Here is a 23,864-nt window from a genome sequence, read left to right as displayed (position 1 = left end):
AATCGCTTGAACCTGGGAGGTAGAGGTTGCAGTGAGCCTAGATTTCACCACAGCACTCCAGCCTGGGCAGCAGAGCCAGCCTCTGTCTCAAAAAAAAAAAAAAAAAGAAAGAAAGAAAAAGAAAAAAAAAAGAAAAGATAAAGAAAATAGCTACCACCACTTTCTCGGTGTCCTCTATCTGCCTGGGACTGTGCTAAATGCTGTGTATACCTGATCTCATTTACTTCTCATAAATACCCAGTAGGATGGCTGTCCTTATCCTCATTTTACAGAACCAGGTCACAGGGCACCAAGAAATTGCTAAATGTGAAACCTGGCTTCTCTGTGCTTTCCTCACCACCAGATCATGCTGAAAAGAAAAAAGGCTTGGCTGGGCTCAGTGGCTCATGCATGTAATCCCAGAACTTTGGGAAGCTGAGGGAGGCAGATCACTTGAGGTCAGGAGTTTGAGAGCAGCCTGGCTAACCCATGGTGAAACCCCGTCTCTACTAAAAATGCAAAAATTAGTGGGGTGTGGGGGTGCTTGCCTGTAATCTCAGCTACTCAAGAGGCTGAGGCAGGAGAAGTGCTTGAACCTAGGAGGCAGAGGTTGCAGTGAGCCGAGATAGTGCCATTGCACTCTAGCACAGGTGACATAGAGAGACTCTATCTCAAAAAAAAAAAAAAAAAGCCTTCACTATTTCTCTCACCTGAGACATAGTTCTCACAGCAGGGTGAAGATTGTAGGCAAAGGACACGGATCCTGTTTATCAATCATTTATTTTTATATTTATTTATTTATTTACAGACAGAGTCTCACTCGGTTACCCAGACTGGAGTGCAATGGCGCGATCTGGGCTCACTGCAATCTCCGCCTCCCAAGTTCAAATGATTCTCCTGCCTCAGCCTCTTGAGCAGCTGGGATTACAGGTGCCTGTAATCCCAGCTACTCAGGAGGCTGAATCACTTGAACCCAGGAGGTGGAGGTTGCAGTGAGCCAAGATCGTGCCACTGCACTCCAGCCTGGGTGACAGAGTGAGACTCTGTCTCAGAAAACAAAAATATTATTTTTAATAATGATAATTATTGAAGGCTTTGGTCTTTCAAAGTGTTGGGATTACAAGCATGAGCCACTGTGTTTGGCTCACACTGATTTATAATTAGTTCTGTCTGTGTTTGTTTCTCAAACCATAATGAGGAAAATGTATTCCCAAAGATGCTCAGTGACACTGGGCTGAGCTGAATGCTAGGTCAGGAACCTAGGCTAATTTCCCAGCTGGCACTGTAGTTTGGAACAATTAACCCAGATATACCTCAAATATTGTTAGCTTTCCTGTGTGTCTCTTTGACCTCTCACTGCATCTCATTACAACAGGCTTCTTACCTTGCCCAGTTTAGCTTTGTGGTAATTTTGCTTGCCATTGTTTACAGCAACCGAATGGCTTGTTAAAATAACTCTCTGCCTAGGTAGAAGGATGGCTTGAGGTCAGGGGTTCCAGACCAGCCTGAGCAACATAGTGAGAGCCTATCTCTACCAAAAATAATAATAATAAATGAATAAATAAATAAATAAATACAAATAAATTAGCCGAGCATGAGCCAGGCGTGGTGGCTCATGCCTGTAAACCCAGCACTTTGGGAGACCAAGGCAGGCGGATCACCTGAGGTTGAGAGTTCAAGACCAGCCTGACCAACATGGAGAAACCCCATCTCTACTAAAAATACAAAATTAGCCGGGCTTGGTGCACTTGCCTTTAATCCCAGCTACTCAGCAGGCTGAGGCAGGAGAATTGCCTGAACCCAATAGGCGGAGGTTGTGGTGAGCCAAGATCACATCATTGCACTCCAGCCTGGGCAACAAGAGTGAAACTCCGTCCCCCTAACAAAAAAAAAAAAAAAAAAAAAAAAAAAAAATTAGCCGAGCATGATGGTGCATATCTGTAGTCCCAGCTATTCAGAAGGCTGTGGCAGGAGAATGGCTTGAGCCAGGGAGGTTCAGGGTGCAGTGAGCTGTGATCATGCCACTGCACTCCAGACTGGGCAACATAGCAAGACCTCTCATCTTGAAATAAAATTTTTAAATGCCTCACTGCTACAATGGCATTTAGAGACAAAAAAATGAGTAACCAGGGAGTACATGTATGCATGTGTATATGACTCTGGATGTGTGTGTGTGTGTGTGTGTGTGTCTGTACATATACATATACCTATCTCTCTCTTTATATATAATCACATGTTACCTCAGCCCATCTGGTCTTTCCACATAGTTCAAATAAACAGGACTGACAAATTTCCACTAGTGAAAATCTCTACAAACCTAAGAATAAATTTAGCTGATCTTCAAGCCTGTTTACACATTACCAGATTGATTCTGTGTTTTCTGGCAAATGTTCCATCGAAGACTCTACCCTTTAAAATGTTTAAATTATTTGCCTAAATACTGCATAAAGACATTTTCATTCTACTTTTTATCAAGAGGATAGCTTGAAAAACAACAATTCTGCAGCATGTGCACAGCGGTGCTCAAGGAGAGCATGCAATGTGCACTGAAAGGAAAAAATAGCTTCCAAAAAAAGGAAGTGAGCTTTTTAATGTCGACGATAAATGTGGCAAAATATAATGCTGCAAAAATAAGGGAAACTAAAGGTTTGTGATTTTTTTTTTTTTTTTTTTAAGACAGGATCTCACTCTGTTTTCCAGACCGGAGTGCAGTGGTGTGATCATACCACACTGCAGCCTTGAACTCCTGGGCTCAAGTGTTCCTCCCACCTCAGCCTCCCAAGTAGCTGGGACCACAGGCGTGCACCACCATGCCCAGCTAGTTTTTTTCACTTTTTGTAGAGACAGGATTTCGCTATGTTGCCCAGGCTGGTCTTGAACTCCTGGGCTCAAAGGATGGACCTGCCTTGGCCTCCCAAATGCTGGGATTACAGGAGTCGGGCACCGCAACTGGCCTATTTTATTTGATTTATTTAAAAAATGCTAATCCCAGCACTTTGAGAGGCCGAGGTGGGCAGATCACCTGAGGTCAGGAGTTCGAGACCAGCCTGGCCAACATGGTGAAAACCCCTGTCTACTAAAAATACAAAAATTAGCTGGGCATGGTGACGTGCACCTGTAATCCCAGCTACTCAGGAGGCTGAGCCTGGGGAATCACTTGAACTCGGGAGGTGGAGGTTGCAGTGAGCCGAGATCATGTACTGCAACCTTTTTTTTTTTTTTTTTTTTTGAGACGGAGTCTTGCTCTGTCGCCCAGGCTGGAGTGCAGTGGCTCGATCTCGGCTCACTGCAAGCTCCGCCTCCTGAGTTCACGCCATTCTCCCGCCTCAGCCTCCCGAGTAGCTGGGACTACAGGCGCCCGCCACCACGCCGGGCTAATGTTTTGTATTTTTAGTAGAGCCGGGGTTTCGCCGTGTTAGCCAGGTTGGTCTCGATTTCCTGACCTCGTGATCCGCCCGCCTCGGCCTCCCAAAGTGCTGGGATTACAGGCATGAGCCACCGCGCTTGGCCTACTGCAACCATTTTTAAATGTATAGTTCAGCGGTGTTAAATACATTCACTTTGTCTGCAACCATCGCTACCGTCCATCGCCTCCCTTTGTCTTCATTTTCAGACTCACCAGTAGGGGGCGGACGGAGACAGCGCATCAGCCTAGACCGCCCCCCCCCCCACGCCCCCTCTCCTGCGCATGCGCGTCTTACCTGCCCAAAAAAAGGTGGCAAGGGCGTGTCCAGGGGCGGGGCTTGTGGGCCGCGCAGGCGCGTGGCTGGCTTTGTGACGTCAGGCTGCGCGGCCGGGCTGGGACAGGCGGCGGCTAGTGGAGGCACTTCTCCGAGCGTGACGCGCGGACTCCGCTCCCCTGCGGCCCGCCCGCCCGCCGGTCTAGCCGCCGCCTCCCTCGCTCCCTGAGCGCGCCAGGCGAGGGTCAGCGGCCGGGGCGACGCGGCGCGGAGAGGGCGGGCGGGCGGGCTGTGGGAGCGCCGGTCTCTATATGGCGGCGGCTCTGTCCGGCCTGGCTGTCCGGCTCTCGCGCTCGGCCGCCGCCCGCTCCTATGGGGTCTTCTGCAAGGGGCTGACTCGCACGCTGCTCATCTTCTTCGACCTGGCCTGGCGGCTGCGTATCAACTTCCCCTACCTCTACATCGTGGCTTCCATGATGCTCAACGTCCGCCTGCAGGTGGGTGAGCCGTGCCTGCCCGGCCCCCGGCCCTCCCCGAGTGCCCGCCTCGCCCGCGGGATGCAGACGCCACGGCAGCTGCCACTGCCTAGAAGCTGAGTGTATGTCAAGCACCGTGCATTTTCCCGTGCGACCCTACGGGGAGACCCACTGAGGTGGTCCTTATCCCCGTTCTGCAAACGCGGCACTGGGGGTCAGGTTAAGCGATTTGCCTTGGGGAAGGTCCCGCAGCTCGGGAGGTGGGGTCCGAGATTGCATGGGCTGGAATGGTGTTGAAGAGGACCTTTACTAAATGTTGGGTGAATTTTTTAGTTCCCAAACTTTGCAACCCCCCCTTTTTTTTTAATTGTAAAGACAGGGGTCTCGGCCGGGCGCGGTGGCTCACACCTGTAATCCCAGCACTTTGGGAGGCTGAGGCGGGCAGATCACCTGAGGTCAGGAGTTCGAGACCAGCCTGACCAACACGGAGAAACCCCGTCTCTACTAAAAATACAGAATTAGCCGGGCGTGGTGGCGCATGCCTGTAATCCCAGCTACTCAGGAGGCTGAGGCGGAAGAATCGCTGGAACCTGGGAGGCGGACGTTGGGGTGAGCCGAGATCGCTCCATTGCGCTCCAGCCTGGGCAGCAAGAGGGAAACTCCGTCTCAAAAAAATAATAATAATAATAAAGGGGTCTCGTTATGTTGCCCAGGCTGGTCTCGAACTCCTGGCCTCAAGAGATCCTCCCATCTTGGCCTCCAAGTGCTGGGATTATAGGCATGAGCCATCACATCTGGCCTGCAAAGACGTTTTATGTTATCCTTGAAGCTAAAAATGGATTGGAAGTTAACAGCGTTTTGATAAATGTACCTTATTTTGGCCAGAGGTAGAACTGAGGTGTGAGGGTGAAGACCAGGGAAAATAAAGTGGAAGACGTGGAAGCACAAAACGTCTCAGAGGCCTGGAACCATTCAGCTGATCTTAGAGTATGCTCACACCCCAGCACCCTGGAGACCGCCTTTGCTATAAAAAATTGGTATTTCTTTTTTTTTTTTTTCCCCTGAGACAGAGTCTTACTCTTGCCCAGGCTGGAGTGCGGTGGCGCCATCTCAGCTCACTGCAGCCTTTGCCTCCCGAATTCAAGCGATTCTCCTGACTCAGCCTCCTGAGTAGCTGGGACTACAGGTGCCTGCCACCACGCCGGGCTAATTTTTGTATTTTTAAGTAGAGTTGGGTTTTCACCATGTTGGCCAGGCTGGTCTCAAACTCCTGACTTCAAGTGATCTGCCCGCCTCGACCTCCCAAAGTGCTGGGATTACAGGCGTGAGCCACCGCGCCCAGCCAAGAGACTGATATTTCTACACCCCTTGAATTTCAGTTGCCTTTTTCTTTCTTTTCCTTTTTGGTAGAGACAGGGTCTCCCTATGTTGCCAAGGCTGGTCTTGAACTTCTGGCCTCAAGTGATCCTCTGCCTTGCCCTCCCAAAGCACTAGGATTACAATCAAGACCCAGTGAGCCCGGCCTCAGATGACTTTTTCTAGTGGAAGGAAAGGTTGTCAACTCGAGAATTCTTTCTCAAAGAAAGCTGGCCAAGTCCTGAGGCCCTCTTGCATTCCATTTGCTTACCTCTGTGATGAAGGAGGGATCCTCCTTTGGGGAGTTTACAGTTGGACGGTCCTTCAGTTGCTCCCTGGCGTGCAGAATGAACCAGTCTCAGCAGTAGAACCCCCACGCTGCAGGTGCCTTTCCTTTCTAACGTTGGTTTGGCCATATCAAAGTATGATTGTCCCAGTAGCAGGTCTTCAGGTGGCTGGTGCCTGATGCAGGTGATGGTAATTAACATGAAACCTAACACCGGCTGTTGATCAAAATTGAGTTAAGATGGCCCGGCACAGTAGCTCACTCCTGTAAGTAATCCCAACACTTTGGGAGGTCAAGGCGTGTGCGTCGCTTAAGCTCAGGAGTTTGAGACCACCCTGGGCTACATGGTGAAACCCTATCTCTACTAAAATACAAAAAATAGCTGGGTGTGGTGGCCGCGCAGTGGTGGCGTGCGCCTGTAGTCCCGGCTGCTTGTGGGGCTGAGGTGGGAGGATCGCTTGGGCCTGGGAGGCAGAGGTTGCAGTGAGCTGAGATTGTGCCACTGCACTCCAGCCTGGGCGACAGTGAGATTCTGTCTCAAATAAGTAAATAAATGAGTTGAGATTAACTGGCCTCTTTATTTTGAGGTCCAAATTGAGGTACTTTCATGTGATCAAGGGCTTGTAGCATCCTGAAATTATACCTGATTAGAGGGGTCAAAACCTCCACCAGGTGGCTTGAAATGAGTGAAGGGTGCTCCTGTGTCAGGTCAGGGGACTGGTAAACGAGAAGGCCTGAGCCCTCTGCAGTTACCACCTTCGGAAATAGGGGCCCAGTATTTGCCAGATCTAGTCAGCTCCAAGAGAAATCAGAAGTCAAGATTTTTAGATTTCCAATTCAGATTTTTAAAAAAGAAACTTTGGCTGGGCATGGTGGCTCATGCCTGTAATCCCAGTATATTGGGAGGCTGAAGCAGGCGGATCACTTGAGGTCAGGATTTCAAGACCAGCCTGGACAATATGGCAAAACCCCATCTCTACTAAAAATACAAAAATTAGGAGGGCGTGATGGTGCACGCCTGTAATCCCAGCTACATGGGAGGCTGAGGCAGGAGAATCACTTGAACCCGGGAGATGGAGGTTGCAGTGAGCCGAGATCACGCTACTGCACTCCAGCCTGAGAAACACAGCAAGACTCTGTCTCAAAAAAAAAAAAAAAAGAATCACCACCACCAGAAAAACAGATTTAAAAAAAGAAACTTTGAGGGCAAAACAAAAAGCGTCTGCAGGCTATATTTGGCCCCTGTACTCCCCTTTTTGAAACCTGTTGTCTAGAGTAACATAATTTGCAGTCATTTGTAAAAATCACAAGAACGGCTGTAAGAGAAAACCTACTACATGATGCTGTTTTGGTGAAAATTGGTATGCTTTTTACCATTGAAAAAGTTAACTTTTTCATATATCCGCTTCTCTATAACCACCTCTCTAGTCTGCCCTACTGTATCCACTCGCCTGGACTATTGTAGTATTTGCCATCTCCACCAAGCAATCAGAGGCAACTTCTAAAAAACAGAAATCAGATCGAGGGCTGGGTGTGGTGGCTCATGCCTATAATCCCAGCACTTTGGGAGACTGAGGTGGGAGGATCACTTGAGCCCAGGAGTTCCAGACCGGCCTGGGCAACACAGCAAGACCCCAGTCTGTACAAAAAATAAATTAGCTGGGTGTCGTGGTGCGTGCCTGTAATCCCAGCTACTTGGGAGGCAGAGGTGGGAGGATCGCTTGAGCCAAGGAGGCCGAAGATGCAGTGAGCTGTGATCATGCCACTGCACACCAGCCTGGGCAACAGAGTGAGACTCTGTCTCTAAAATTAAACAACAACAAGAAAAACACATACCCTCCCATAAATGGATCATGTCATTTCTAAAAGAAAGCTAAACTGTGGCCGGGCATGGTGGGATTTACGCCTGTAAATCCCAGCACTTTGAGAGGCTGAGGCAGGCAGATCACCTGAGGTCGGGAGTTTGAGCCCAGCATGGCCAACATGGTGAAACCCCATCTCTACTAAAATACAAAAATTAGCCGGGCATGGCGGCGTGCGCCTGTAATCCCAGCTACTTGGGAGGCTGAGGCAGGAGAATTACTTGAACCCTGGGAGGTGGAGGTTACAGTGAGCCAAGTTCGTGCCACTGTACTCCAGCCTGGGCAACACAGTGAGACTCCCTGTCCAAAAAAATAATAATAAAATTAAAAGAATTGTGTGGGCCAGGTGCAGTGACTCACCCCTGTAATCCCAGCACTTTGGGAGTCCAAGGTGGGAGGATCACTTGAACTGAGGAGTTTGAGACCAGCCTGGGCAACAGGGCGAAACTCCGTCTCTACAAAAAATACAAAAATTAGCTGGGTGTGGTGGTGCATGCCTATAGTCCCAGCTACTTGGGAGGCTGAGGTGGATCACTTGAGGCCAGAAGGTCGAGGAGGCAGTGAGCTATAATTGTGCCGCTGTACTCCAGGCTGGGCAACAGAGCAAGACCCTGTCTCTAAAAAAAGACACAAGTGTGAAGATGGTAGGCTTGGGCTTGACCAAGTGCAGCAAGCAGCCATGTCACATCCTGGGGGTGGGGAGTGGGGTGTCTGTCTTCTTGGCCGTGATATTTACCTCTGCTACTTTAAACTCCCCTGCAGGTTTTAGAGTTTTTGTTCATTTGTGAAAAACCACTAACTTACCTGATTTGAAGGTTTAATTTTTGTGGCTGTCTGGTAAAGGGAAGTGCAACAGGAAAAAGAATCTGAAGGAATAAGGGGGACAGCCCCACGCCTTTTTTTTTTTTTTTCTTTTTCTTCAGAACATGCTTTATCCTCGCTTGAGGCCAGAAACTTGAGAAGCCTGGGCAACATAGTGAGACACCATCACTACAAAACATTAAAAATTAGCTGGATGTAGTGGTGCACGCCTGTAGTCCCAGCTACTTGGGAGGCTGAGGTGGGAGGATCACCTGTGCCTGGGAGTTCAAGGCTACAGTGAGCTACGATCCCACCACTGCTCTCCAGCATGGGTGACAGAGTGAGACGAAAAAGAAGAAGCCATACCCATCCTCTTCATTGCAGGAATGTTAGAATCTGTTTCATGAGTAATAAGGCATAAAGAACTCCATTTTCCAAATTTGTTTAGGGAGCCCCTCCCCCCTAGATCTCTAGTTTGTAGGGCAGTGAGGCATTTTAAGGAGGTTAATACCTCTTTAGGATGAAAGATGATTAAATGAGAAAATGATGCAGACAGTTGTATACTGAGAATGGTTATGATTTTAAAATACTATTTGCAAGCAAGCCTTAATCTCCTGGAGTTGTTGGCATCCTTCTTATTTATACAGAGTCTGAAATACAAGGCAGTTAAACGGAATCAATACCAAATACTAAATTTAGTAAAAGCAAGATTAAAAATGGTACTGTGCATCTGCTATAATTTAACAAGTCATGCCTACAACTTTTCAGTTATATGGCCTGTGGGAAGAATCAAGTGTTTCTTAGTCCTAGATCATATATATATATAAAATTATTATTATTTTTTTGAGATGGAGTTTCGCTCTTGTTGCTCAGGCTGGAGTGCAATGGTGTGATTTCGGATCACTGCAACCTCCGCTTCCCAGGTTCAAGTGATTCTCCTGCCTCAGCCTCCTGAGTAGCTGGGATTACAGGTGCCCGGTACCACGCCCAGCTAATTTTTGTATTTTTAGTAGAGACAGGGCTTTACCATGTTGGCCAGGCTGGTCTTGAACTCGCGACCTCAGGTGATCCACCCGCCTTGGCCTCCCAAGGTGCTGGGATTACAGGTGCGAGCCACCACACCTGGCCGATTTTTTTTTCTTTTCTCTTTCTCTTTCTTTTTTTTTTTTTTTTTTTTGAGAAAGCGTCTTCCTCTGTCATCCAGGCTGGAGTGCAGTGGTGCGATCATAGCTCACTACAGCCTCCAGCTCCTGGACTCAAGCAATCCTCCCACTTCAGCCTTCTGAGTAGCTGGGGCTACAGGCATGTGCCACCATGCCTGGTTGATTTTTTCATTTTTTGTCTAGACGGGGTCTCACTATATTGCCCAGGCTGGTCTCGAACTCCTGGCCTCAACTAATCCTCCTGCCTCAGCCTTCCAAAGTGCTGAGATTACAAGTGTGAGCTATCATACCCAGCCCTCATTAGTCTTTTGTTTTTGTCTTTTATGTCTTTTTATGTTGGACTTTTGGGTTGCTTTTACTTTTTGGCTATTGTGAATAATGTTACTACGAACATTTGCATGTAAGCTTTGTGTGGACATCGGTTTTTATTTCTCTTGGATGTATACTTAGAGCAGAATTGCTGGATCATATGTAACTCCTCTAACCATTTCAAAAAGATCACTTTTTTTTTTGAGACAGCGTCTCGCTCTGTCACCCAGGCTGGAGTGCAGTGGCGCGATCTCGGCTCACTGCAACCTCTGACTTCCGGATTCAAGCGATTCTCCTGCCTCCCGAGTAGCTGGGATTACAGGTGCCCACCACCATGCCCAGCTAATGTTTGTATTTTTAGTAGAGTCAGGGTTTTGCCATGTTAGCCGGGCTGGTCTCGAGCTCCTGGGCTCAAGAGATCCACCTGCCTTGGCCTCCCAAAGTGCTGGGATTACAGATGTGAGCCACCGCGCCCAGCCGAGACACTTTCTATAAGACAGAAAGAGAGAGAAAGAGAAAGTAAGAAACAAAGAAAGAAAGAAAAAAGAAAGGAAAGAAAATAAAGGAAGCTTTAAGAAGAGACTGTCTGCTTGGTATACCAACCTAATACCAGCACCTAGAACAGCACCAGGCACCTGGCTTAGGGTAGGGGCTTAATGAGTGATTGCTCATTGAATGTGTGGCAGAAAATCTTTAGAATCTTGAATCAAAGGTTTTCAGCACTTGCGATTTTTTTTTTTTTTTGAGATGGAGTCTTGTTCTTGTCGCCCAGGCTGGAGTGCAGTGGTATGATCTTGGCTCACTGCAGCCTCTACTTCTCGGGTTCAAGTGATTCTCCTGCCTCAGCCTCCCGAGCAGCTGGGATTACAGGTGCCCACCACCATCCCTGGGTAATGTTTGTATTTTTAGTAGAGACAGGGTTTCACCATGTTGGCCAGGCTGGTCTTGAACCCCTGACCTCAGGTGATCTACCCACCTTGGCCTCCCAAAGTGCTGGTATTACAGGGGTGAGCCACTGCGCCTGGCCAGCACTCATCATTTTTTTTTTTTTTGACAGAGTCTTGCTCTGTGGCCCAGGCTAGAGTGCTGTGGCGCGATCTCAGCTCACTGCACGCTCCACCTTCCGGGTTCACGCCATTCCCCTGCCTCAGCCTCCCGAGTAGCTGGGACTACAGGCTCCCACCACCACACCTGGCTAATTTTTAAAAAATTTTTTTAATAGAGGCGGGGTTTCACCACGTTAGCCAGGATGACAGCACTCATAATAATAATAATTATTATTATATATATTTTTTTGAGACGGAGTCTTGCTCTGTCACCCAGGCTGGAGTACAGTGGCACAATTTCGGCTCACTACAAGCTCCGCCTCCCGGTTCACAGCATTCTCCTGCCTCAGCCTCCCGAGTAGCTGGGACTACAGGCGCCTGCCACCACGCCCGACTAATTTTTTGTATTTTTCGTAGAGACGGGGTTTCACCGTGTTAGCCAGGATGGTCTCAATCTCCTGACCTGGTGATCTACCCTCCTCAGCCTCCCAAAGTGCTGGGATTACAAGGGTGAACCACTGTGCCTAGCCAGCACTCATAATTTTTTTCTTTTTTTGGACAGAGTCTTGCTGTGTTGCCCAGGCTGGAGTGCGGTGGCACGATCTCAGCTCACTGCAAGCTGCACCTCCCGGGTTCATGGCATTCCCCTGCCTCAGCCTCCCGAGTAGCTAGGACTACAGGCTTCCACCACCACGCCCAGCTAATTTTTTGTATTTTTAGTAGAGATGGGGTTTCACCGTGTTAGCCAGGATGGTCTCGATCTCCTGACCTCGTGATCTGCCCGCCTCGGCCTCCCAAAATGCTGGGATCATAGGCGTGAGCCACCATGCCCGGCCGGCACTCATAATTTTTTAAGTCATTGTCAACCTGCCCTCCTTTTAGTCTGTTACCCTGAATCCCCTCCCTGGCAATGTTGGGGTAGCTGTGGGTGGTCTGTATTTGCCCTTTGGCCGACTCCCAAGTGCAGCATGGCCTCCGCACTTCAGCTGACTCCAGGTGTGGCACGGCCTCTGCCCTTCAACTGAAGTGTACTTACCCATGTTGGGACTGTGTCTGTACACACATGCAATGGTCGCTTCTCCGTCCTCCACCGCACCGACCCTCAGCAGTGTTTTGTCCTTCCCTGAAACACTTTTGGTCATGATGATGATAGTAGCTGCTGTAGATTCTGATCAACAGCAGCTGGGATGCCCTTGGGATGCTAGTCAGGGAAGACTAGTCAGAGAAGATTCTGGCTGCTTCTCATACATTGAATCCTCACAGAATCCCGGGAGGGGCCGGGCGTGGTGGCTCATGCCTGTAATCCCAGCACTTTGGGAGGTTGAGGTGGGCGGATCACCTGAGGTCAGGAGTTTGAGACCAGCCTGGTCAACATGGAGAAACCCCATCTCTACTAAAAATACAAAAATTGGCTGGGCGTGGTGGTGCATGCCGGTAATCCCAGCTACTCAGGAGGCCGAGGCAGGAGAATTGCTTGAACCCAGGAGGCGGAGGTTGCAGTGAGCTGAGATCGTGCAGCTGCACTTCAGCCTGGGCGACAGAGTGAGACTCATTCTCCCTGCGGAAAGTCAATTGTCTGACCCCGAGCTGGCACCCAGCCTCTGCACACTCTCCTCTCGTTATGATCGCACCTGTGAGCATCCAGGGGACCGGGAGGGGGAGACAGGGCAGTGGTTAAGAGAGGGGTAGGCTGGGTGCGGTGGCTCACGCCTGTAATCCCAGCACTTTGGGAGACCGAGGTGGGTGGATCACAAGGTCAGGAGATTGAGACCACGGTGAAACCCCATCTCTACAAAAAATACAAAAAATTAGCTGAGTGTGGTGGCGGGCACCTGTAGTCCCAGCTACTCGGGAGGCTGAGGCAGTGGAATGGCGTGAACCCGGGAGGCGGAGCTTGCAGTGAGCCGAGATTGCGCCACTGCACTCTAGCCTGGGCGACAGAGCGAGACTCTGTCTCAAAAAAAAAAAAAAAAGAGTACACAGCTGGTTTTATAGGGGCAGGTGTGATTTATTTTTTGTGGAGATGGGGTCTTGCTGTGTTGCTTAGACTGGTCTCAAACTCCTAGGCTCAAACGATCCTCCCACCTCAGCCTCCTGAGTAGCTGGGACCGCAGGTGCGTGCATCACACCCAGCTAATTTTTTCATTTTTTGTAGTGATGGGGGTCTTGCTGTGTTGCCTAGGCTGGTCTCCAGCTCCTAGGCCCAAGTGATCTCCCCACCTCGGCCTCCCAAAGTACTGGGATTACAGGTGTGAGCCACTGCACCTGGCCATCAGGTGTGATTTAGACGTGCCAAGTGGCGAGTAGCAGGACTCAGTGATGTTAGTGTGTTCCTTGTGATCATGATTCAGCTGAATTTAGAAGCGATGTGGTCATTCCTGTTTCTCGTCGTCTAGGCTGTGTGGAAATCCGGGGCTTTGTTTCCGCTACCTCCAGTCTGATCATTTGGGCCATGAGCACAGTGAGTTAAGGTGTGCTAGCGTTCACACCTGAGGGGTGTGGAGCTGGCCCATCTGGGAGCGTGTGTGAGCTCTCCTTGCGTGCAGCAGTCCCTCAAGGCCCACCACGGCCCTGCTGGTTTTAGCTGTGTCTTCTCCCCTTTGGGACTAGCCTTGCCAGCCCTCTTTCAGAAACACTGGGGCCAAGATATTTTTAGTTTACAAAGCAACAGCACCATCACGCCCTGGAGGCCAGGAATAGCTCGGGTTAGAGAAGGTGAGGGTATAGGCACCCACGAGGGCAGCAGCTAAGTGGGTCAGGCCATTGTCGTCCGGCAGGTCAGCTGGGCAGAGATCTGCAAGGAAGGTGACCGCTCCTGTTGTGGTGAGGATCGGGTATACCTGGACAGCCTCGTTTCCCCCAGCACGGTGCCCCGTGACGTCTCAGGCTTTGTGTTCAGCCTTTGTCATCTTTGGTGGGAGGCAGAGGGAGGTATAGGCTGCAGGATTTACCCTCTGGAACCCAGGGCTACACTTTATTTTTCCTGAACCACGCTTTCTTGAAGACTCCTTCCCTCATTCTGGTGGTCTCAGCTTTGGTAGCTACCTTTGTTTGTAATACCATCATTTGCACTGTTTTTTAAATTTTGTAGCATTAACATGGCATGAGGAGGCCAAAAAGAGGTGATTTTATATACACTTAGGCATATTTTATCTGGTACAATATATCTCTAGCATACGGAGAAAAAACTATGAAAAAACTCATAAATGACTTAAATATGCCTAGAAATTATTTGGAAGTTATTTGTGGCCCTCAGAATACAGGTAATATGTGTAACAGTCTAATATCAGAAGAGGTTAGTTGAGGGTTCTGAGCCAAAATGTTTTTCATAACCTATTGAAGTCTTTTTGTGGCCGGGCATGGTGGCTCACGCCTGTAATCGAAGCGCTTTGGGAGGCCGAGGCGGGTGGATCACCTGAGGTCAGGAGTTCGAGAGCAGCCTGGCCAACATGGTGAAACCGTGTCTCTACTAAAAATACAAAAATTAGCTGGGCGTGGCAGCTGGCGCCTGTAGTCCCAGCTACTTGGGAGGGTGAGGCAGGAGAATTGCTTGAACCTGGGAGGTGGAGGTTGCAGTGAGCCAAGATTGCACCACTGCGCTCCAGCGTAGGTGACAGAGCAAGACTCTGTCTCAACATAAATAAATAAATAACCTATTGAAATCTTTTTGATGAGAGAATTAAATAGTTTATTACTAAATACTAAAGTACTAGAAGAACTTCAGGGGACAGTGTATTCTATCATGATTGAATACATGATTACCTTATTAAATGAATTTTTTTATGTTTCTGAGTTATAAAATAAGTGATTATTAGTGGCACCTTATACTGCGTTAGTTTGTTAAGGAAAATGAAAAAAAATAATGGTACCGTATTTAAAGTACTTTAACACAATTCTAGAAATGTTTCAGCGTTCTGAACAATGCTAAATCCTTGTATAAGCACTTAACTAAAAATGGTTAGAAACTTAATTTTTCTGAGCGCTGTCCCATATTATATGACCTGTTTTTCTTGAGAATTAAAATACTGGGCGGGTGCAGTGGCTCACGCCTGTAATCCCAGCACTTTGGGAGGCTGAGGCGGATAGAAGATCACCTGAGGTCAGGAGTTAGAGACCAGCCTGGCCATCATGGTAAAACCCCATATCTACTCAAAATACAAAATTAATGGGCTGGCAAGGCTAGTCCCAAAGGGGAGAAGACACAGCTAAAACCAGCAGGGCCATGGTGGCATACACCTGTAGTCTTAGCTACTTGGGAGGCTGAAACAGGAGAGTCGCTTGAGCGCGGGAAGCAGAAGCTGCAGTGAGCCGAGATTGCGCCACTGCACTCCAGCCTGGGCGAGACAGAGACTCTTGTCTCAAAAAAAAAAAAAAGAATTAAAACACCTATTTCAATATATATTGAAATATATTTAGGAATGCTTCCATTTAAGGATAATGTTCATACTTAGCACAGTTTCATCAGCAAAATAAATGTAAGGTTTGAAAGAATATGGCCAGGCATGGTGGCTCACGCCTGTAATCCCAGCACTTTGGGAGGCTGAGGTGGGTGGATCACTTGAGCCCAGCTGTTCAAGACCAGCCTGGGACATGGCAAAACATTGTCTCTACAAAAAATACAAAAAATTAGCTGGGTGTGGTGGTACACACCTGTGGTTCCAGCTACTTGGAAGGCTAAGGTGAGGTGATGACCCAAGCTTGAGGAAGTCGAGGCTGCAGTGAGCTGTGACTGTACCATTGCACTCCAGCATTTTTTTTTTTTTTTTTTTTTTTTTGTTTGAGACAAAGTCTTGCTCTGTCTCTCAGGCTGGAGTACAGTGGTGCCATCTTGGCTCATGGCAGCCTCTGCCTCCTGGGCTCAAGTGACTCTCGTGTCTCAGCCTCCTGACTAATAGCTGGGATTATAGGCATGTGTAACCATATCCAGCTAATTTTTGTATTTTTAGTAGAGATGGGGCCAGGCTGGTTGGCCAGGCTGGTCTCAAACTCCTGACCTCAAGACATCTGCCCGCCGTGGCCTCCCAAAGTGTTGGGATTACAGGTGTGAGCCACCGTGCCTGGCCTGTATTCTTTTTTGTGGTTCATATACATACAGTTTTTTATTTTTTTCGAGTCACAGTCTTGCTCTAATTGCGCAGGCTGGAGTATAGTGGTGTGATCACAGCTTACTGCAGCCTTGAGCTTCTAGGCTCAAGCAATCCTGTCCCACCTCAGCCTCTCAAGTGACTGGGACTACAGGTGTGCACCACCACCCCCAGCTAATCTTTTATTTTTATTTTTATTTTTTTTTTGAGGCAGAATCTCACTCTGTTGCCCAGGCTGGAGTGCAGTGGTGCTATCTTGGCTCACTGTAACCTCCGCCTCCCGGGTTCAAACGATTGTTCTGCCTCAGCCTCCTGAGTAGCTGGGACCACAGGTGCGCACCACCATGCCCCGTTAATTTTTGTATTTTTAGTAGAGATGGGGTTTCACCGTGTTGGCCAGGCTGATCTTGAACTCCTGTCCTCAAGTGATCCACCCGTCTTGGCCTCCCAGAGTGCTGGGATTACAGGTGTGAGCCACTGCTCCCGGCCACTCTTTTAAATTTTTTTTGTAGAGACAAGGTCTTGCTGTGTTGCCCAGGCTGGTCTCACACCCCTGGGCTCAAGCCATCCTTCTGTCTGTGCCTCACAAAGTGTTGGGATGACAGGGCTGAGCCACTGCACCTGGCCTGGTTCAAATATATTTTAGTGAATTATATAGAATAATGGTCACAATTCTGTCAGTAAAAACTTTTCAGCATGTCCCACAAGATATATATAAGTATTCATAAAGTATATATTTTGCTCACGCAGAATATGATATATACTATAAAACATAGAAAATGTTAAAAGGGAGAAGAAAGAAGAATGAACTAAACCAAGACATTCTAATATTTTCTCCCATATTAACAACGGCTAGGCTGGGCACGGAGGCTCACGCCTGTAGTCCCAACACTTTGGGAGGCTGAGGCGGGCAGATCACCTGAGGTCAGGACGTCAAGACCAACCTGGCCAGCATGGCGAAACCCCATCTCTACTAAAAATACAAAAACTAAAATTAGCCAGGTGTGGTGGCGGGCACTTGTAATCCCAGCGACTCAGGAGGTTGAGGCAGGAGAATCGCTTGAATCCAGGTGGCAGAGGTTGCAGTGAGCCGAGATTGTGCCATTGCCCTCCAGCCTGGGCAACAAGAGTGAGATTCCATTTCAAAAAAAAAAAAAAATTAGCTGGGCATGGTGGTGGGTTCCTGTAATCCCAGCAACTTGGGAGGCTGACGCAGGAGAATCGCTTGAACCCAGGAGGCGGAGGTTGCAGTGAGCTGGGATTGCACCACTACGGTCCAGCCTGGGTGACAGAGTGAGACTCCGTCTCAAAAAATAAAAACCACTGGCCGGGCGTGGTGGCTTACGCCTGTAATCCCACCACTTTGGGAGGCCAAGGCGGGTGGATCACCTGAGGTCGGGAGTTTGAGACCAGCCTGACCAACATGAAGAAAGCCGTCTCTACTAAAAATACAAAATTAGCCAGGCATGGTGGCACATGCCTATAATCCCAGCTACTCAGGAGGCTGAGGCAGGAGAATCACTTGAACCCAGGAGGTGGAGGTTGCAGTGAGTTGAGATCGTGCCATTGTACTCCAGCGTGGGCAACAAGAGTGAAACTCCGTTTCAAAATAACTAACTAACTATCCAGGCCGGGCGCGGTGGCTCACGCCTGTAATCCTAGCACTTTGGGAGGCCAAGGCAGGTGGATTGCCTGAGCTCAGAAGTTTGAGACCAGCCTGGGCAACTCGTGGAACCCCGTCTCTACCAAAATACAAAAAATTAGCTGGGTGTGACGGTGTGCACCTGTAGTCCCAGCTACTTGGGAGGCTAAGGCAGGAGAATTATTGAACCTGGGAGGCAGAGTTTGCAGTAAGCTGTGATCCTGCCACTGCACTCCAGTCTGGGTGACAGAGCAAGACTCCATCTCTTTTTTTTTTTTTTTTTTTTTTGAGACAGAGCCTCTGGGGCTCAAGCTGTTCTCCTGCCTCAGCCTCCTGAGTAGCAGGGACTACAGGCATGCGCCACCATGCCCAGCTAATTTTTGTATTTTTAGTAGAGATGGGGTTTTACCATGTTGTTCAGGCTGGTCTTGAACTCCTGACCTCAGGTGATCCACCCATCTAGGCCTCCCAAAGTGCTGGGATTACAGGCGTGAGCCACTGCGCCCAGCCAGTCAACAACTTTAAAAAAATACTTTAGCCGGGTACGGTGGTACACATCTGTAATCCCAGCTACTTGGGAGGCTGACGTGGGAGGATAACTTAAGAGGCCAGGAGTTTGGCTGGGTGCGGTGGCTCACGCTTGTAATCCCAGCACTTTGGGAGGCCGAGGTGGGTGGATCACGAGGTGAGGAGATAGATTGCATCCTGGCTAACATGGTGAAACCCCATCTCTACTAAAAATACAAAAAATTAGCCGGGCGTGGTGGTGGGCGCCTGTAGTCCCAGCTACTCAGGAGGCTGAGGCAGGAGAATGGCATGAACCCAGGAGGCGGAGCTTTCAGTGAGCTGAGATAGCGCCACTGCACTCCAGCCTGGGCAAAAAAAGAGCAAGACTCTGTCTCAAAAAAAAAAAAAAAAAAAAAAGAGGCCAGGAGTTCGAGACCATTCTAGGCAACATGGGGAGACCCTGTCTCCACAAAAAAAAAAAAAAAAAAGACACTTGTTCTTAAGTCACCCACTTGGATCTCTTCGAAGTGCTTTCCTTTCTCACTCTAGAGCTTTGTAATAAACTTCCGTTCCTGCTCTGAAAAGAAAAAAAATTTGCCAGGTGTGGTGGTGCCTGCCTGTAGTCCCAGTGACACAGGAGGCTGAATTAGGAGGATTGCTTGAGCCCAGAAGTTCAAGGCTGCAGTGAGCTGTGATCACGCCATTGTCCTCCAGCCTGGATGGCAGAGTGAGACCTCGTCTCAAAAACAACAACAATATGAAACTTTAGTCTGTCCCTCCTTATGATCACAGCCTTCTTTCTTTCTTTTTCCTGCTCTATGGAATAGCCTCCTAACTGGTGTGTCTATTCTGAACCATTTCCAGTCTGTCCATCACAGTGCAGCCAGAATAATCATCTAAAATGCAAATCCAGCCATCTTGTCCTTGCTGAAGCTTCTCGGCTGGCTCCCATCACCGGTTCCCTGTGACATGGCCCAGGGCCTCTTTCTCTAAACTCTCCCTGCTTTCTCCTTCAGCCTCCAATAATAATTGCATCCTTCATTTTCTCTTCAGTGTTTTTTATTTATTTATTTTTTATTTGAGATGGAGTCTTGCTCTGTCACCAGGCTGGAGTGCAGTGGTGGAATCTCGGCTCACTGCAATCTGCACCTCCCAGGTTCAAGCAGTTCTCCTGTCTCAGCCTCCCTAGTAGCTGGGATTACAGGCACCCGCAAGCATGCCTGGCTTTCTATTTTTAGTAGAGACAGGGTTTCACCATGTTGACCATGACCGTCTCGAACTCCTGACTTCATGATTCACCCGCCTTGGCCTCCCAAAGTGCTGGGATTACAGGCATGAGCCACTGCGCCTGGCCAAAATGTATAACACATCTTAATGCGGTTATACATCCATTTAGCATCAAGAGTTTCCTAGTTCCATAAGATTAGAGAAACAGCAGTTTCCTACCTGCCATTTCTCCATCCCCGTCAGCCACTTTCAGCTGTAGCTGATCCTTTCAGTGTTGCTGCTTTTTAATTTTAATTTTTATTTTTTGAGACAGGGTCTGACTCCATTGCCCAGGTCGGAGGGCAGAGTGACTTGATCTCAGCTCACTGCGACCTCTGCCTCCCAGGCTCAAGCAATCCTCCCACATCAGCCTCCTGAGAATCTGGGACTATAGCTGCTGAGTTTACAGGCGTGAGCCACCATGCCTGGCTGAGGGTGGTGGTGTTTTTTAAGTGAACATATCATGTGTCAAAATTACATTTAACTTGTCAATTAATAAGGGAACTAATATGATTTTATAACCAGTTTAAAGGAAAATTCAGACAACACTCGAAAGTGAATTTACAGATAGATGCAAAGCTGGTCAGTATCCATAGGGCAGTAATCAGTACATTCCATGAGACTCATTTAATTAGTTTAATTAAACTAATTAGACTGTTTTCTTTGGACAGGAACTTTTTTGCCTTACTCTTAAGGTTTTTGGCAAATGGCAGAGTTGTAAAGCAGCTCAGAGACAATGAAGGTGCTGGTCCCTATAAAATTACATAACCTGAAGGATGCACTAGGTAGCATGCCCAGTCATCTTATTTTTTGTTCATTTCAAAGCTTTTTTGCAATTTTTCCCTGAGACGGAGTCTCGCTCTGCCGCCCAGGCTGGAGTGCAGTGGCGTGATCTCGGCTAACAGCTATTTCCACCTCCTGGGTTCAAGCGATTTTCCCACCTCAGCCTCCCAAGTAGCTGGGACTACAGACACCTGCCATCACACCTGGCTAATTTCACCTGGCCAACATGGTGAATCCTCATCTCTACTAAAAACAGAAAAAACAAATTAGCTGGGTGTGGTGGCGGGCACCTGTAATCCCAGCTACTCCAAAGGCTAAGGCAGGAGAATCGCTGGAACCTGAGAGGTGGTGGTTGCAGTGAGCTGAGATCGTGCCATTGCACTCCAGCCAAGGCAACAAGAGTGAAACACCATCTCAAAAAAAAAAAAAAAAAGCCTCTATTATTTGCTAATTTGAGGATTTGAGGATAGGGAACTAAGCCCACGAAATGTTCTCCACTAGGCTGGGCACGGTGGCTCGCGCCTGTAATCCCAGTACTTTGGGAGGCCAAGGCGAGTGGATCATGAGGTCAGGAGATGGAGACCATCCCGGCTAACTTGGTGAAACCTTGTCTCTACTAAAAATACAAAAAATTAGCAGGCTTGGTGGCACGCGCCTGTCGCCCAGTGTGGGCGACAGAGCAAGACTCTGTCTCAAAAAAACAAAAACCATAAATATGGCTGGGCATGGTGGCTCACACCTGTAATCCCAGCACTTTGGGACGCTAAGGTGGGTGGATCACTTGAGGTCAGGAGTTCAAAACCAGCCTTACCAATATGGTGAAACCCCGTACCAGAGGCTGTCATAAAGATCTTAGTGTTTGTTAGGAAATATTTGGTGGGTGTAGATGCTCTTAAGACCCACGTGTCTTCATTTTAGAACTTTAATTTGATTCCCTTTCCTAGGTTCATATTGAGATCCATTGAAGGCCCTCCCAGACTGACCAAGGCGTGACCTCAGGCCCACTGCATCCAAGAATACGAAGCATGAGGGACAGAAGAGGGCCCCTCGGCACCTGCCTGGCACAAGTACAGCAGGCCGGAGGAGGTGACTCGGACAAACTATCATACAGCCTTAAGAAAAGAATGCCGGAGGGCCCTTGGCCTGCAGATGCACCCTCCTGGATGAATAAGCCTGTGGTTGATGGAAATTCACAAAGTGAGGCATTATCACTGGAAATGAGAAAGGATCTGAGTGGGGCTGGCCTCTGGCTTCACAGTGGCGGCCCAGTGCTTCCATATGTGAGAGAATCAGTAAGAAGAAATCCAGCCTCAGCAGCCACTCCGAGCACAGCTGTGGGTTTGTTCCCTGCTCCAACAGAGTGTTTCGCTCAGGTGTCCTGCAGTGGTGTTGAAGCTCTGGGGCGGTGGGACTGGCTGGGAGGAGGGCCCAGGGCCACCGACGACCACAGAGGACAGTGCCCCAAAGGAGAGCCTCGGATGTCACGACTGCCACGCCATCAAAAACTGCTGGAAATGGGAAGTTTTCAGGATGACCCACCAAGTGCTTTTCCCAAGGGTCTGGGCTCTGAGTTGGAACCCTCTTGCCTGCACTCTGTCCTGTCTGCAACACTGCACGCGTATCCCGAAGTGCTCCTGAGCGATGAGACAAAATGCATTTTCCTTGACCGTTTAAAGCCCATGTTTTCAAAGCAAACAATAGAATTCAAGAAGATGCTTAAAAGCACCTCAGATGGTCTGCAGATAACACTGGGGTTACTGGCTCTGCAACCTTTTGAATTAGCAAATATATTATGCCACAGTTAAGGTACAAGCAGAACAATACCAATAGATGAATTTTAAGAGTTGTCCTAGAATGATTTCTTTCACATTAAGTCTGGATGCAAACTGTGCACCCCTTAGGTTCCTGCTGTAGTTTTGTACGACTTGGCAGACTTAAAGTAAATTGAGTTTAAATTCAAAGCCGGTTGATGCGGAAGGAACTTTTTTAGCATGTGTTAAATTGTGCTTTAAAAGACATATAAAGAATTGGGAAACATTTCAAGAGACGATCATAGCCTGTATAAATACCAGATCAGAACATACGGATTTACCATAAAGTTCTGTCTTCAACACCCATTCTAAAGGGCTACTGTCCCAAATCCTGTGTGTCCTTTCAACTTGTCTGATCACCCAATGGAAGTGGATACTTGTAAAGTCTACACCACTGTACTTGGCGTTAAATCTTGCTGAATTCGTGGTAAGGTGTTATCATTTCTACATTTTGTAGAATGATTTTGGTCTGCAGCAAAATTCGATTTCACTTCTCACACCCCTTTCCTTCCATTTGAAATGCAGTTTAGACAGAGGCCCTGTGGTGAAAGTTGCAATATTAAGTTTACCTTTAGAAGATCCCTTCTCAAACTCGGAACCCTAGCAGTGTTACCTTAAACAAAAATGAGCTCGAGAAAAAAGTAGCTCAGTTACAGAGAAGCAAATCGAGTTATTTCCCACATAAAAAGTTTCCCAGATTCTAAGAATTGCAGTATCCTGTACCCTAAAGTTTTTCCAGGTGACTCCTTTTGTTGTCTGTTGATAACTTTAATAAAGGTCATTTAAGGACATAAGTTTTTAAAGACTCCCAAAGTGAGACTTAACCATTTTCGGGATTATCGATTGCATAAATCAGTTTATGTTGTGTGCTGAATTACTATGCCATGTGCTATTTTAGTGTTTGGGGAAAATGAAAAATAAAATTTGTTCTTTAGCTTAATAAATATGTCTTATTTTATATGTGTGGTCTTGGTTCTTCTTGTGTTTTTATTAATGCTGTCATCGTCCTGATAGTTTTTATTATTTGAGACAGGGTCTTGCTCTGTCACTCAGGCTGGAGTGCAGTGGTGTGATCATAGCTTACTATAAACTTGAACTCCTGGGCTCTAGCAATCCTCCCACCTCAGCCCCGTAAGTTGCCAGGACTACAGTTGCATGCCACTGTGGACAGCTTTTTTTTTTTTTTCTGGGACGGAGTTTCACTCTTGTTGCCCAGGCTGGAGTGGAATGGCGTGATCTCAGCTCACTGCAACCTCCACCTCCTGGGTTCAAGTGATTCTCCTGCCTCAGCCTCCCAAGTAGCTGGGATTACAGGCACCCACCACCACTCCCCGGCTAATTTTTGTATTTTTATTAGAGACAGGGTTCTGCCATGTTGGTCAGGTTGGCTAACTCCTGACCTCAGGTGATCCACCTGCCTAGGCCTCCCTAGGTGCTAGGATTACAGGCATGAGCCACTGCACCCGACCCCCTAATACTTTTTTTTTTTTTTTTTTTTTTTGAGACGGAGTTTTCGCTTTTGTTGCCCAGGCTGGAGTGCGATGGCGCGATCTCGGCTCACCGCAACCTCCATCTCCTGGGTTCAAGCGATTCTCCTGCCTCAGCCTCCCGAGTAACTGGGATTACAGGCATGCGCCTCCACGTCCGGCTAATTCTGTATTTTTAGTAGAGATGGGGTTTCTCCATGTTGGTCAGGCTGGTCTCAAACTCCTGACTTCAGGTGATCCACCCGCCTCGGCCTCCCAAAGTGCTAGGATTACAGGCGTGAGCCACCGCACCCGGCCCTTTTTTTTTTTTAAAAAAAAAAAACATC

At 48.2% G+C, this 23,864-nt stretch overlaps 2 protein-coding genes across 3 annotated transcripts; both read left to right on the top strand.

Annotated features, from left to right (window-relative positions):
- The first annotated feature begins 3,761 nt into the window (after window positions 1–3,761).
- On the top strand, window positions 3,762–23,009 carry SMIM10L3 (small integral membrane protein 10 like 3). Of its 2 annotated transcripts, none has more exons than XM_002817680.6 (2): window positions 3,762–4,156; window positions 21,185–23,009. In XM_002817680.6, the coding sequence occupies exons 1-2, from the start codon at window positions 3,971–3,973 to the stop codon at window positions 21,203–21,205; spliced, it is 207 nt and encodes a 68-aa protein (XP_002817726.4). In that variant the 5' UTR covers window positions 3,762–3,970; the 3' UTR covers window positions 21,206–23,009. The 2 variants fall into 2 exon arrangements, with proteins under 2 accessions (XP_002817726.4, XP_054416139.1); XM_054560164.2 differs by lacking the exon at window positions 21,185–23,009 and adding an exon at window positions 5,021–5,125 and having other exon boundaries at window positions 3,946–4,156.
- FAM220A (family with sequence similarity 220 member A) lies at window positions 21,266–23,009 on the top strand. The gene has a single exon (XM_054560163.1). The coding sequence runs from the start codon at window positions 21,266–21,268 to the stop codon at window positions 22,043–22,045; it is 780 nt and encodes a 259-aa protein (XP_054416138.1). The 3' UTR covers window positions 22,046–23,009.
- Window positions 23,010–23,864: the final 855 nt, after the last annotated feature.

This window comes from Pongo abelii, chromosome 6, assembly GCF_028885655.2.
Source record: "Pongo abelii isolate AG06213 chromosome 6, NHGRI_mPonAbe1-v2.0_pri, whole genome shotgun sequence".
Lineage (NCBI taxonomy): Eukaryota > Metazoa > Chordata > Mammalia > Primates > Hominidae > Pongo > Pongo abelii.
This window is presented reverse-complemented; position numbering and strand designations above follow the sequence as displayed.

Bases quoted from the DNA above. Each gene is read 5' to 3' on its own strand.
- SMIM10L3 (XM_002817680.6), top strand. From the start codon at position 3,971: ATGGCGGCGGCTCTGTCCGGCCTGGCTGTCCGGCTCTCGCGCTCGGCC. The intron at 4,157-21,184 runs GTGGGTGAGCCG...TCCCTTTCCTAG, and splicing joins TGCTCAACGTCCGCCTGCAG to GTTCATATTGAGATCCATTG.
- FAM220A (XM_054560163.1), top strand. From the start codon at position 21,266: ATGAGGGACAGAAGAGGGCCCCTCGGCACCTGCCTGGCACAAGTACAG.